General features: G+C 45.6%; 3 protein-coding genes across 3 annotated transcripts in view; 1 reads left to right on the forward strand and 2 right to left on the reverse strand.

Annotated features, from left to right (window-relative positions):
- The window catches only part of LOC309327177 (UDP-glucuronosyltransferase 2A2-like), an 81846-nt gene that overhangs the window by 22755 nt on the left and 45873 nt on the right, over window positions 1-13218 (reverse strand). The gene's annotated exons all lie outside the window — the stretch shown is intronic.
- On the reverse strand, window positions 1399-2661 carry LOC309327205 (putative CENPB DNA-binding domain-containing protein 1). Its single transcript, XM_081836372.1, has 2 exons — window positions 1911-2661; window positions 1399-1835 (listed from the first exon to the last, which is right to left on the reverse strand). Exons 1-2 carry the CDS (start codon window positions 2391-2393, stop codon window positions 1542-1544), a joined length of 777 nt encoding a protein of 258 aa, XP_081692498.1. The 5' UTR covers window positions 2394-2661; the 3' UTR covers window positions 1399-1541.
- On the forward strand, window positions 3830-10409 carry LOC309327204 (putative CENPB DNA-binding domain-containing protein 1). The gene is made up of 3 exons (XM_081836371.1): window positions 3830-4566; window positions 4642-5227; window positions 10098-10409. Exons 1-2 carry the CDS (start codon window positions 4084-4086, stop codon window positions 4933-4935), a joined length of 777 nt encoding a protein of 258 aa, XP_081692497.1. The 5' UTR covers window positions 3830-4083; the 3' UTR covers window positions 4936-5227; window positions 10098-10409.

Consider the following 13218-nt stretch of genomic DNA (forward strand, 5'->3'; position numbering starts at 1 on the left):
ACCTGGAAGCCAAGTTTTTTGTCCAAGTTGTATGCCTCCATTATTTGGTAGTAATGGAGCCAGTCTCACACTCTATTTTTTATTTTTTCAAAGCTCTGCAGTTTTATTCTGTCTCCATCTTGTTCCAGAATTTCCCAATATTTCGGCCATTTGGCCTCCATATTGAGTTTTTTCTGAGCCTTCGCTTCCATTGGTGACAACCATCTTGGGGTTTTATTTTCTAACAAATCCTTATATCTTATCCAGACATTGAACAGTGCTTTTCTAACAATATAGTTTTTAAACGCTTTATGTGCTTTAACCTTATCATACCACAAATATGTGTCCCATTAAACTTTAATTAGTTTAATGCAAAGTAAATGTCCGGTGCGCTTCCATCGTCTCAAGTCCCATTACAGCAGAGCATTTCGCGCAGCAGTTTAAGAAGGTCAGGAAAGGCAGTATCTTTTCAAAGAGGAGTCTTGGAGCAAGCGGTTTGGAACTCAAAGAAAAGGTTTATTTACAAAAGAAAAGAAACCCCGGCGACGAACCACACATATCAGCAAATACGCCCAAAAGGGGAGAAGGGGGAAGAGGGAACAAACACACGGGAGACTGCCTATTTATACAAACTCATGTTCCTGGAAGCCTAATGACCTCTAGCTGCTCAGTGATTAGAGCGTTTCTGCTACCTTATAACCCTTTGATAGCAACACCCCCTCTCACTCGTAACACTGAGCTGTACCAACCTTAATTCAAATTTAAACCTGAACAGAAACATTTATGAGATTGCGGACTCAAAGCTTTCGTAAAACCGTCTGCGAGATTTTCTTGGCTTGGACAATACTTTAGTTCAATTAAACCTTGTTTTACACTTTGGCATACATTTTGATAACGGATATCCAAGTGTTTTGTGTGTGCCTTGAATTGACCTGATTTAGCTAGTTTAATACAAGGTTGATTGTCTTCCCACACTCTGATAGGTAGGGAACATTCTCCAAACAATTCTTGTACCAGTTGCTTATAAAATTCCAGTTCTCTACATACATCTGATAATGCATTGAACTCAGATTCAGTTGAACTTAAAGCTATAAGTGACTGCTTTCTTGATCGCCAACCAATTAGTGCATTTCCAAATTTTATCGCCATTCCTGACACTGATTTTCTATCTGGTCCAGCATCTGCCCAACTACTGTCGGCCCAACATTCAAGTTGTGTGCTGCCCTCTGCTGATAGTTTTAAGCGAAACCTTTTGGTAGTTTGGAGATACAGTGGTGCCCCACAAGACGAAATTAATTCGTTCCGCAATTTTTGTCGTCTAGCGAATTTTTCGTCTTGCGAAGCACGAAATCCCATAGGAATGCATTGAAAATCAATTAATGCGTTCCTATGGTCAAAAAAAGTCCAAACAAAGCCAAATTTGGTACAACAACAGTTTATTAACTGCTCTTTAAAGTCACACATACTGTAAAGAGCAGTTCAAAAATTGAAGGGAAAATAAATTAACTTTATAAACATGACAGAAAAACATTTAAAAATCAACAAAGTGTACAGTACATTTTCTAAGACTCTGGGGGACCACTCGAAGAAGGCTCCTCTTCCACTCTTTGCTTCTTGGTCAAGAACCTGTCCATAGTCTGCTGCTTTATCCGCCTTTTCAGCAGCTCCCTGAAAGACGACATGACCCTCGTATCATAAAAGTTCCCAGCGTCATGTGCCACGTGCTTCTCATGGTGGTGTAGATCTGCAAAAGTCTGCACCTCCTTCCACTTCTGGCAAATGTCCCTCAGTCTTTCGGAGGACAGCCGTTCCTCAGTTGCTTCCTCCTCTTCCAGTGAGGCCTGCTCCTGCGCAGCCTCTGCCTGCAGAACGTAGCCCTCCGTCGTCACAACCTCCAGGAACTCCGCTGCAAAGTCTTCAGCCGCAGGAACATCAGAACTGGCAGCCTCTCCATGCCTGACCACACTGTGGATGCCAGATCTTGTCTTGAACCGGTCAAACCAACCTCTGCTAGCCTTGAAGACTTCTGGCTCGGCTGAGGTTCCTGGCTGTTCCCGGATGAGGTCAGCGTGCAAGGCCTTGGCCTTCTCACAAATGACGGCCTCAGACACTGTGTCCCCTGCACGCTGCTTCTCTTCTATCCAGATGAGCAGCAACTTCTCGACCTCCTCCAGGACAGCTGGGCGGTTCTTCACGATCCTGGTGACTCCCTTGGCTGCATCAGTCGCCAGGATCTTCTCCCTCATCTTCAGGATGGTCCCGATGGTCGATGGGTTCCTGCCGTACTCCCTGGCGATGTCCGTCACACGCATTCCGCCGTCGTGCTTCCAGATGATCTCCTTCTTCATTTCCAGCGTCACCTTCTCCTTCTTCCTCTCGCCGGCCACCGCAGCAGCAGTCTTCTTCGGTCCCATGGCAGCACAGCTCCTACCTTCGTAAACTCAGAAACAGAAAAAAAATCAGTGATGTGCTTCAAACCCAAAAAATACAAAAGCAGCCAGCCACCCACCACACAGAAATTAAAACCCAGAACCAAGGCCTTGAATCCCAAGCACCCCAACCCCAAATCCAAAATCCAAAAACCCCCAAAAAAGTTTTAAAAGTTTAGCTTACCAAATGGATGAAAGAGAAGTTCTGGAAAAGCTTCAACAATCAACCACCGACGTCCTCAGAAACCTCAAATGGCTGCAAAATAAGTTTAGGAAAAGCTTCAAAAATCACCAATGTCTTCAAAAACCTCAACTGCTCCCACAGACACGCACCAACCCACCCACAACACAGAAATTGCAAACCCCTCCCCAACTGCTCCCCCAGCCCCTCCCCAACTGCTGCAAACCCCTCCCCAACTGCTTCCCCACCCAGACAAAAAAAAATTTCAAAAAATAACAACATGGCCAGCACTCAGAAATTCAAACTCAGAAAATTTTTCAAAAAAAAATCAACCTGGCCCAGTGGTCACAGAAAATCATAAAAATTCCCAAAAAAGGCCCACAAGCCCCCAGATTATCGCAAACCCCTTCCCAACACCAAGTCCTTGAATCCCAAACACCCCAACCCAAAATCCAAAACCCCCCAAAAAAGTTTTAAAAGTTTAACTTACCAAATGGATGAAAGACAAAAAACTCGCAAGACAAAAAACTCGCTAGACGAAAGGTTTTTTCGCCCGCGATTTGCCTCGCAAGACGAATTCCCCTATGGGCTTGCTTCGCAAAACGAAAACGTCTCGCGACTTTGTTTCCTTTGTGTAAAAACCGTTTAAACCAAGGGTGCTTAGCTTGAGCAGCTGCAGTTGCGACTTGACTTCGAGGAGCAACTGTTAGCACGTGGTTTGGTAGCCTTTTCTCAGACTTTGCTCACTTTTGAAGATTTTCCAAAACTTTTCCAGAACTTTTCCAGAACTTCTCTTTCATCCATTTGGTAAGTTAAACTTTTAAAACTTTTTTGGGGGGTTTTGGATTTTGGGTTGGGGTGTTTGGGATTCAAGGACTTGGTGTTGGGAAGGGGTTTGCGATAATCTGGGGGCTTGTGGGCCTTTTTTGGGAATTTTTATGATTTTCTGTGACCACTGGGCCAGGTTGATTTTTTTTTGAAAAATTTTCTGAGTTTGAATTTCTGAGTGCTGGCCATGTTGTTATTTTTTGAAATTTTTTTTTGTCTGGGTGGGGAAGCAGTTGGGGAGGGGTTTGCAGCAGTTGGGGAGGGGCTGGGGGAGCAGTTGGGGAGGGGTTTGCAATTTCTGTGTTGTGGGTGGGTTGGTGCGTGTCTGTGGGAGCAGTTGAGGTTTTTGAAGACATTGGTGATTTTTGAAGCTTTTCCTAAACTTATTTTGCAGCCATTTGAGGTTTCTGAGGACGTCGGTGGTTGATTGTTGAAGCTTTTCCAGAACTTCTCTTTCATCCATTTGGTAAGCTAAACTTTTAAAACTTTTTTGGGGGTTTTTGGATTTTGGATTTGGGGTTGGGGTGCTTGGGATTCAAGGCCTTGGTTCTGGGTTTTAATTTCTGTGTGGTGGGTGGCTGGCTGCTTTTGTATTTTTTGGGTTTGAAGCACATCACTGATTTTTTTTTCTGTTTCTGAGTTTACGAAGGTAGGAGCTGTGCTGCCATGGGACCGAAGAAGACTGCTGCTGCGGTGGCCGGCGAGAGGAAGAAGGAGAAGGTGACGCTGGAAATGAAGAAGGAGATCATCTGGAAGCACGACGGCGGAATGCGTGTGACGGACATCGCCAGGGAGTACGGCAGGAACCCATCGACCATCGGGACCATCCTGAAGATGAGGGAGAAGATCCTGGCGACTGATGCAGCCAAGGGAGTCACCAGGATCGTGAAGAACCGCCCAGCTGTCCTGGAGGAGGTCGAGAAGTTGCTGCTCATCTGGATAGAAGAGAAGCAGCGTGCAGGGGACACAGTGTCTGAGGCCGTCATTTGTGAGAAGGCCAAGGCCTTGCACGCTGACCTCATCCGGGAACAGCCAGGAACCTCAGCCGAGCCAGAAGTCTTCAAGGCTAGCAGAGGTTGGTTTGACCGGTTCAAGACAAGATCTGGCATCCACAGTGTGGTCAGGCATGGAGAGGCTGCCAGTTCTGATGTTCCTGCGGCTGAAGACTTTGCAGCGGAGTTCCTGGAGGTTGTGACGACGGAGGGCTACGTTCTGCAGGCAGAGGCTGTGCAGGAGCAGGCCTCACTGGAAGAGGAGAAAGCAACTGAGGAACGGCTGTCCTCCGAAAGACTGAGGGACATTTGCCAGAAGTGGAAGGAGGTGCAGACTTTTGCAGATCTACACCACCATGAGAAGCACGTGGCACATGACGCTGGGAACTTTTATGATACGAGGGTCATGTCGTCTTTCAGGGAGCTGCTGAAAAGGCGGATAAAGCAGCAGACTATGGACAGGTTCTTGACCAAGAAGCAAAGAGTGGAAGAGGAGCCTTCTTCGAGTGATCCCCCAGAGTCTTAGAAAATGTACTGTACACTTTGTTGATTTTTAAATGTTTTTCTGTCATGTTTATAAAGTTAATTTATTTTCCCTTCAATTTTTGAACTGCTCTTTACAGTATGTGTGACTTTAAAGAGCAGTTAATAAACTGTTGTTGTACCAAATTTGGCTTTGTTTGGACTTTTTTTGACCATAGGAACGCATTAATTGATTTTCAATGCATTCCTATGGGATTTCGTGCTTCGCAAGACGAAAAATTCGCTAGACGACAAAAATTGCGGAACGAATTAATTTCGTCTTGTGGGGCACCACTGTACTTCCATCAATCCTGTCTGAAAATTTTCCAATCTAATCTCTCAGTATGCATTTCTTATCTTCCCGATTACATTTCAAACTCATAACCAATATCTTTATCTTTTTCTACTTTCAGATAGGTAGCCGTGTTGGTCTGCCATAGTCAAAACAAAACAAATTCCTTCCAGTAGCACCTTAAAGACCAACTAAGTCAGTTCTTGGTATGAGCTTTCGTGTGCATGCATGCCCGTATCTGAAGAAGTGTGCATGCACACGAAAGCTCATACCAAGAACTGACTTAGTTGGTCTTTAAGGTGCTACTGGAAGGAATTTGTTTTGTTTTTTCTACTTTGTAACACTTTGTATATTTCTCCTTACAAAACTTCTTGTAGTCCTACTAGCGTAATTTGTTGATTACAGTTGCTCTTCAAATAATTCATATACTTCTTCCAATCTTCTGTAAATCTCTGGTCCCGCAGGCTTCGAATCCTTCCTGTCATTTTGATGGTATATAACACCAGTGAAATTAGCTAAAATGTATAAGACAAATAATAAATGTTGGAAATGTAAAGAAAAAGAAGGAACATTTTATCATATGTGGTGGGAATGTAAAAAAATTAAGAACTTCTGGGAAATGATATATAATGAGATGAAAAAGATGTTGAAATATACATTTTTAAAAAAACAAAACAGAAGCATTTTTACTTGGCATTACAGGTCAAGACATTAATAGGCAAGGTGTTAAATTGTTTTTATATGCAACAACTGCGGCAAGAGTATCGTTAATCCAGAAATGGAAACAAGAAGAAATTCTGACTAACGAAGAATGGCAGACGAAATTAATGGGCTATGCAGAATTGGACAAAATGACCCGCCAGCCATATAGTTGGAGGGGAGCAGCTGATGGGTGTGCTGACGGGAGGCCGCCGGCAAAGCTGTGCAGCTCCCCACTCGCTGGGGCGCCCCTGAGAGGCCGTCACCCTGGTGCAACGAACCACTAAGCCGTATGGGAAAGATGGCTCTGGACATGAGCAACACTGGCCTCTGTCCCTCTTTCCTCCCCTCTCTCCTCTGATGCCCTCTTGTGTCTCTGCCTCCCAAAGGCTTGCACAGCTGTTGGTTGCAGTAGCCCTGGCTACAAGCTCCGCAGGCAAATGGTACCTCAGGCTGGTCAGGGGCGCTGGTTGCCAGGAGCTGAGGAGGCCTTGGAGTAAGCAAGCAAGTGCGCGAGGAAGCCCAGCCAGCCATTCCGCCAACCCTTGCTGTTGGGAATGGATAGACAAGTGGGAGGCTGGTAGGCGCTGCACTGGCCTTTCTTGTGCTTGCTGTGTGCAAGTCCTGCCTGGGAGCTGAGTGCCCGGTGCTGAAGAGGAGCCTTTCTGCCATGCAGCGCCCGTTGCTGCCTCCTAAGGTAAGGTGCTGGCCTCATGTTCACCTTTGGCCAGGCTCGGTTGGGTCCCTAAGGCTGGACCATTGCGTGGCGAGTTCCCGCCCCCCACCAGGATAAATAAAGACACAAGACACCATAATTTAAGGTTAAATGGGCGAATTAGGCCACAACTTTATTGAATTCAGGAATGAGAGGCATTGGCTTAGGCATTGGTCCTATCGACTATCCGGCTCTAGCCCATTTGCTGGAGACACAGGAAGGGTTAACACCATAGAGGGGGAGTCTCCTGCTGAGGCACGTCAACTAGGAGCTCCCCCGGGTCACCGCTCGGGGGCGTGCCTTTGGCCCACACCTCCATAGGCTTCGGACAGGGCCACACCCCCCCCAGAGTCCTTTATCGGACCACCCTTCATTCATTGGGGGGAGGTGATGGCGTTCCTCCCCCCCACACACATCCTCTTAACCCCTTCTTACCAATGCCTAACTGCCAATGCCGAGGAGTTGTGACGAGTTGCTACGAGGTAGGCGAAAAACCAAATGGCTGTAAATTGCCAATTGGGAAAAATTCCTACCATGCCCCTTGCGGCGACAGACCGAAGTCCATAGCAAAGTCAGAGAGCTACCTAAAGCCTACCCAAAGGGAGGGAGGGTGGGAAAACATGGGGGCTAGCTGGCGAAAAGAGGGCGAGCCCCCTCTGCGCCGACCCTAAATAGGGCAGGCCATGCCCCCCCCCAGCCAGCCGATTGGCTGGCTGGCTGGGGGGAGACGCGGCCAGGATCTCACTACTCTCGCGGGGGCTGAAACCAGCCCCCGCTCATGTGGGGGGTGGGCGTGAAGCCCACAACCCCACCTCCTGGGCAGGCTGGAAGTGGCTTTCTCTTCCCAGGCCACTGTGGAGCAGTGTGAGGAGGCACCTCTTTTGGGGGGTGGGGGGCAGCTGAGGGATCAGGGACAGCAGCAGCGGTTGCCCAGAGGACTCCCAAGGAGAGGAGAGGAGGCTGAGGGAACACTCTACAAGGGAGGGTGTTTGAAAAAGGGTGAGAGCTCTGCAGGCAAGGGGTGACATAACTGGGCTTCAGAGCCCCACAGGGGTGCCGCAGAAAGAATGCCGTTGGCCAAGAGAGCCGTCGACTCAAAACGGTTGAAAACCTCTGCCTTAGTCTGTTACCGGGGTTTGAGATGGATCAAGTTCGAGATCTCAGGATACTCTGGTAAAGGGTTCTGGGTGGAATATTCTATCCAGAAGCCCAGTTGGAGAGAGAAAGAGCCAATGTTGTTTAGTTGTTTAGTCGTGTCTGACTCTTCGTGACCCCATGGACCAGAGCACGCCAGGTACTCCTGTCTTCCACGGCCTCCCCAGTTTGGTCAAACTCGTGCTGGTAGCTTAGAGAACACTGTCCAACCATCTCGTCCTCTGTTGTCCCCTTCTCCTTGTGCCCTCCGTCTTTCCCAACATCAGGGTCTTTTCCAGGGAGTCTTCTCTTCTCATGAGGTGGCCAAAGTATTGGAGCCTTAGCTTCAGGATCTGTCCTTCCAGTGAGCACTCAGGGCTGATTTCCTTCAGAATGGATAGGTTTGATCTTCTTGCAGTCCATGGGACTCTCAAGAGTCTCCTCCAACACCATAATTCAAAAGCATAAATTCTTCGGCGATCCGCCTTCTTTATGGTCCAGCTCTTACTTCCATACATCACTACTGGGAAAACCATAGCTTTAAGAGCCATAGAGTTTCCCAATGGCCACCTGGAAACCAACTTGGTTGATGTATGTCTTGACGTGACCCTTAAACTGGGCACAACCCTGTTTGACATCAGCCTTCAGGCAGGAGACTGACTCAGAATGCTTACCCAGTGCCTAAGCCAAGGCCTACTGACACCTGTAACCAATAAAGTTGTGGCTATCTTCAATTCCAGAACGTTGTTGTGTCTGCTTATTCTAATGTTTCTCAGCCCCCCCCCCAGGGCTCACAAGAGTTAAGGGTCTTCACAAAATAGCTACAAAAAAAAGAGCCAGTGTGGTGTAGTGGTTAAGAGCAGTGGACTTGTAATCTGGTGAACTGGGTTCGATTCCCTCCACATGCAGCTGCTGGGTGACCTTGGGCCAGTCACACTTCTCTGAAGTCTCTCAGCCTCACTCACCTCACAGAGTGTTTATTGTGGGGGAGGAAGGGAAAGGAGAATGTTAGCCGCTTTGAGACTCCTTTGGGTAGTGATAAAGCGGGATATCAAATCGAAACTCTTCTTCTACTACTCAAAAACCGCCTGGTTCTTGACTCTAGCAATGTCAAACAGAGGTGTAAGCCTGCCCGCCTGAAGGGGGTGTTTGATTTTGGAAGCTGGGTCACCATCGAGTCCCTAGAGCAACGTAAATTTCCCAACATGCATTCCATGACAGGTAATTTTATACCAGGCAATGACTGCCCATGCATTTTAGAGAGAGCAAACCCAAAGAGTGCTCAGAGACTGAGAGACATATAATAAGTGGATGGTTGTGAGGAGAGAAAAATAGAGGGAAGCTGGCGGTGGCAAAAACCTCTAGGAAAACAGAAAAAGCCAATTCATAAGGGATGGGGGACACTTTCTCAAAAAGTGACTCTTTATTTCTCTACTCCCCATTCCTATACCAGCCAAAACATATTTCTTCACCCAGATTAAGGATGCTCGGTCCCTGCTCCTGCCAACCTAGCAGTTCGAAAGCACGTCAAAGTGCAAGTAGATAAATAGGTACCGCTCCGGCGGGAAGGTAAACAGCATTTCCGTGCGCTGCTCTGGTTTGCCAGAAGCGGCTTAGTCATGCTGGCCACATGACCCAGAAGCTGTACGCCGGCTCCCTCAGCCAATAAAGCAAGATGAGCGCCGCAACCCCAGAGTCGGCCACGACTGGACCTAATGGCCAGGGTTCCCTTTACCTTTTTATCATCTCTTTCCCCCAAATAACTGTGGGCATTTCCCAAATAACTCCCCTATTCTTCTCAAGGCACCTCTGTTCTTTTTGCTTCCTCTCTGCCTTTTACGTTTCTCCAAATTCCCCATCCTTTCTCCCCCTCCTTTCTTATGTGTTTTCCCCCCTCCTTCCCATACCTTTCTCTGCTAATTCTTATTTTCTGTTTCCTCTTTCCCATTCTTCATTTCAGTTACGAGAAGTTTCAGAAAGGATAGCATGTTTTTTGCTTGCGCCACACCCAAGGGGAAAGTTTGAAATAAACCCTGAGGGAATGAATGTGCTCAAATGTGTGCAACGGTAGTTGGGGAGTCAAAAGTTAGTAAGTGTAAGGGTCACCAGCTTCCAAAGGACAACCGTGGGTGACCTTTTATGTTAGTGATGAGAGTGTGGGCCGTAGCAGTTGAAGCCCTCTGGTGCTCAATTGAGCTTGATACTGGAACAGTCAATTTCCATTTGCAGCAAGGAGTGGCAATCTCAGCTAGCTCCACCTCTGCCAAGAATTCTTGCAGCGAGGAAGTGGAAGAATGAAACAATACTGACAATTACAGACTGGCAGATACTCATGTTAGAATATTTACAACTAGCAAAACTGACGGGAAGAGTTAGAGGAGTATTGAACCAGAAAATATTTCGAGAATGGAGAATATTTAAGGATTATATAAGATCATATTGTACCAATCACACCATATTAGCAGAATTTGAGTGATACTTGTAAACACAACAAATAGCGTTTGTGGAGTAGACGGGAACAATATTAAAGAATATAAAACTGTGCGGGGGGAAACGACGACAATATAAACAGTACAATGAGAATGATTGGAAGACTCATTTTGTCAGAAGTCTTTTTTATTTAAGTGTTTATTTAAGTATTAATTAGGAAGATTAAGGGTTTTTTATGTACGTAAATTTGCTTTTTCTTCTTTCTTTTCTCTGTATTTTATTTTTTCTTGTTTTTTCTTTAATTTTCATTTTGTAGTATGAGATTGTTAATTCTTTGTAAATTCTTTGTATAAGTGTGTAGTTTAAATTAATAAAGTTGTTTTTTTTTAAGAGGGCAAAGCTAAGCAGGTCTGTCTCCACATAGCATGGCTGTAAGATGAGCGTAGGTGTTTTTCTACACACTGAGTCCCTTGGAGACACACTTGCTTTTAAAAAGTGAGAGCTAGTATTCTGAGTAAACCGAACCCTGCACCCAGGACCATTTATTCCTGTCCTGGAGAACTGAAGCATATTTGCAGCCTTGTCAAGAAACGAAAACGCAAAATGTAAGTCATCTTAAGAATTGCAATGTTTATACCTTCAGCAGATTCAGCATTGGACTCTGAAGCAGCCATTGGCTCCTCCTTTTTGGATCACTTTGGATCAGCATTAGGAAGGCAGTAGCTGCACTGAAGACATGGAACTTAAACATTTAGTTTTGCATTTTTTTATTGTGTAATGTTTTTATTATGCTTTTATATTTGTTGGAAGCAGCACAGAGTGGCGAGTCAGAAGGGTGGGGTACAATTATTATTATTATTATTATTATTATTATTATTATTATTATACCTCGGGTTACATATGCTTCAGGTTACATACTGTCGCAGGAACCCCCCCCCCCATCATCATTCAGTTTGTACAAACTTGACACACACACACTCTCACACACTACATGCGCTACGCTTCTGTTATAAATTCATAGAAAATCAACCATACATCGGATCTGCACCGTTCCACTTTTATTTTACTCCATGAAGGAAGGACTACAAAATGGGGAAGGTTTGATACAGGCCAGCCATAATCCCTTGAGCATACCAACACATCCACAGGAGCCCTGCCCAGTTGCTATGCCAACCCTGATGGTCCTAGACAGAAGACCATCAAGGTCACAAAGAACTTGCATATAGGAATGGATTCAGCACGGACTGGAACAAAGGACAATGATCAGCTCTTCCCTCTGGGGGCAGGAAACTGCAAACTCCCCTTTGTCACCTGGAAAGTCCTCATGGGGAGGGGGGAAAGGAGGAAGCATCCAGGTGACAAGATACTCAGGTTACCTCCACAACTCCTCCCTCTATCCCTCCTTTCTGTGATGTAGTTGTGATGTAGTCTTAGGGGGTGTAGTTTGGGGGATTAGTAACTAATAAAGGTTGGGGTCTTCTTTTGTTCTGGGCTTCCATTTTGCTTCATCTTGTTGTGGGTGGGAGTCCTGTCGCAACAGTTTCCAATAAAAGCCAAGCCTACAGGCTGCTGTTTTGCTCCAAATTGTCCTGCTTGGTGTCTTTGTCTTTTTGTCCAAGGGAGCCCTCGGATTCCTCCGTTAACAATATGCTTCAGGTTACAGACTCCGCTAACCCAGAAATAGTACCTCGGGTTAAGAACTTTGCTTCAGGATGAGAACAGAAATCGTGCTCCGGCGGCGTGACGGCAGCAGGAGGCCCCATTAGCTAAAGTGGTGCTTCAGGTTAAGAACAGTTTCAGGTTAAGAACGGACCTCTGGAATGAATTAAGTACTTAACCCAAGGTACCACTGTATTATTATTATTTACTACAAGCAGCCTCAGATGTGCCTGATGTCCCATGGATCATATCCATTGTGCATGTATTACAATAGCATCAAGTGACAAATTTCCACAAAAGACCTCAACTGCTGTTTTTCAGAAACGTGTTCTCCCTTTCACAAAGGACTATGTGACATAATTTTCAAGTAAGTAACTGTTTTAGGGCAATGATCAGGGCCGGATTTAGGTTTGATGAGGCCCTCAGCTACTGAAGGTAATGAGGCCCTTTATATGTCCAGCTGTCCTTTGTCAACAACAAATTGTCACTGTTTTTTGTGTTGAATATATATGGTAATTTATGGACCTAATAGGTATCTAAAGCTATTTGGACATAACAAAATGTTTATTTTTTCAAAGTAATTGTTGAACTGAAATACAATTAAGAAAAAGTATATCAACAGTGAAAAGGGACACGGGTGGCGCTGTGGGTTAAACCACAGAGCCTAGGACTTGCCAATCAGAAGGTTGGCAGTTCGAATCCCCGCGATGGGGTGAGCTCCCGTTGCTCTGTCCCTGCTCCTGCCAACCTAGCAGTTCAAAAGCACATCGAAGTGCAAGTAGATAAATAGGTACCGCTCCAGCGGGAAGGTAAAGGGCATTTCCGTTCGCTGCTCTGGTTCGCCAAAAGTGGCTTAGTCATGCTGGCCACATGAGCCGGAAGCTGTACGCAGGCTCCCTCGGCCAATAAAGCGAGATGAGCACCGCAACCCCAGAGTAGGTCACAACTGGACCTAATGGTCAGGGGTCCCTTTACTTTTATATTAATAGTGAAATACAATTAAGAAGAAGTATATTAATAGTGAAATAATTATTAAGCTCTAACTTAAAATGATTTTTTATTCATAACAAACACATTGGCATTTGGCGATAACAAAAGTTCCTTTAGAAACACAATTTAGGTTTCATTTTATTTGTTTTTTATCTTATATTTTGGAAATGTACATCCAGTTCTTTTTTTCCTTAAAAAATTTTTGGGGAGAGTGGAGCCCTAAGCTATAGCTTGTTTAGCTTATATGTACGTAAATCCGGCACTGACAATGATACACAATTTTAAGAAATGTATGGGGGGGGCACCATTTCCAAATAAGCAGGTAAGGTAAAGGTAAAGGGACCCTTGACCATTAGGTCCAGTAGTGA

Source organism: Podarcis erhardii (genome assembly GCF_964252035.2).
Source record: "Podarcis erhardii genome assembly, chromosome: 13".
NCBI classification, from domain to species: Eukaryota; Metazoa; Chordata; class Lepidosauria; order Squamata; family Lacertidae; genus Podarcis; species Podarcis erhardii.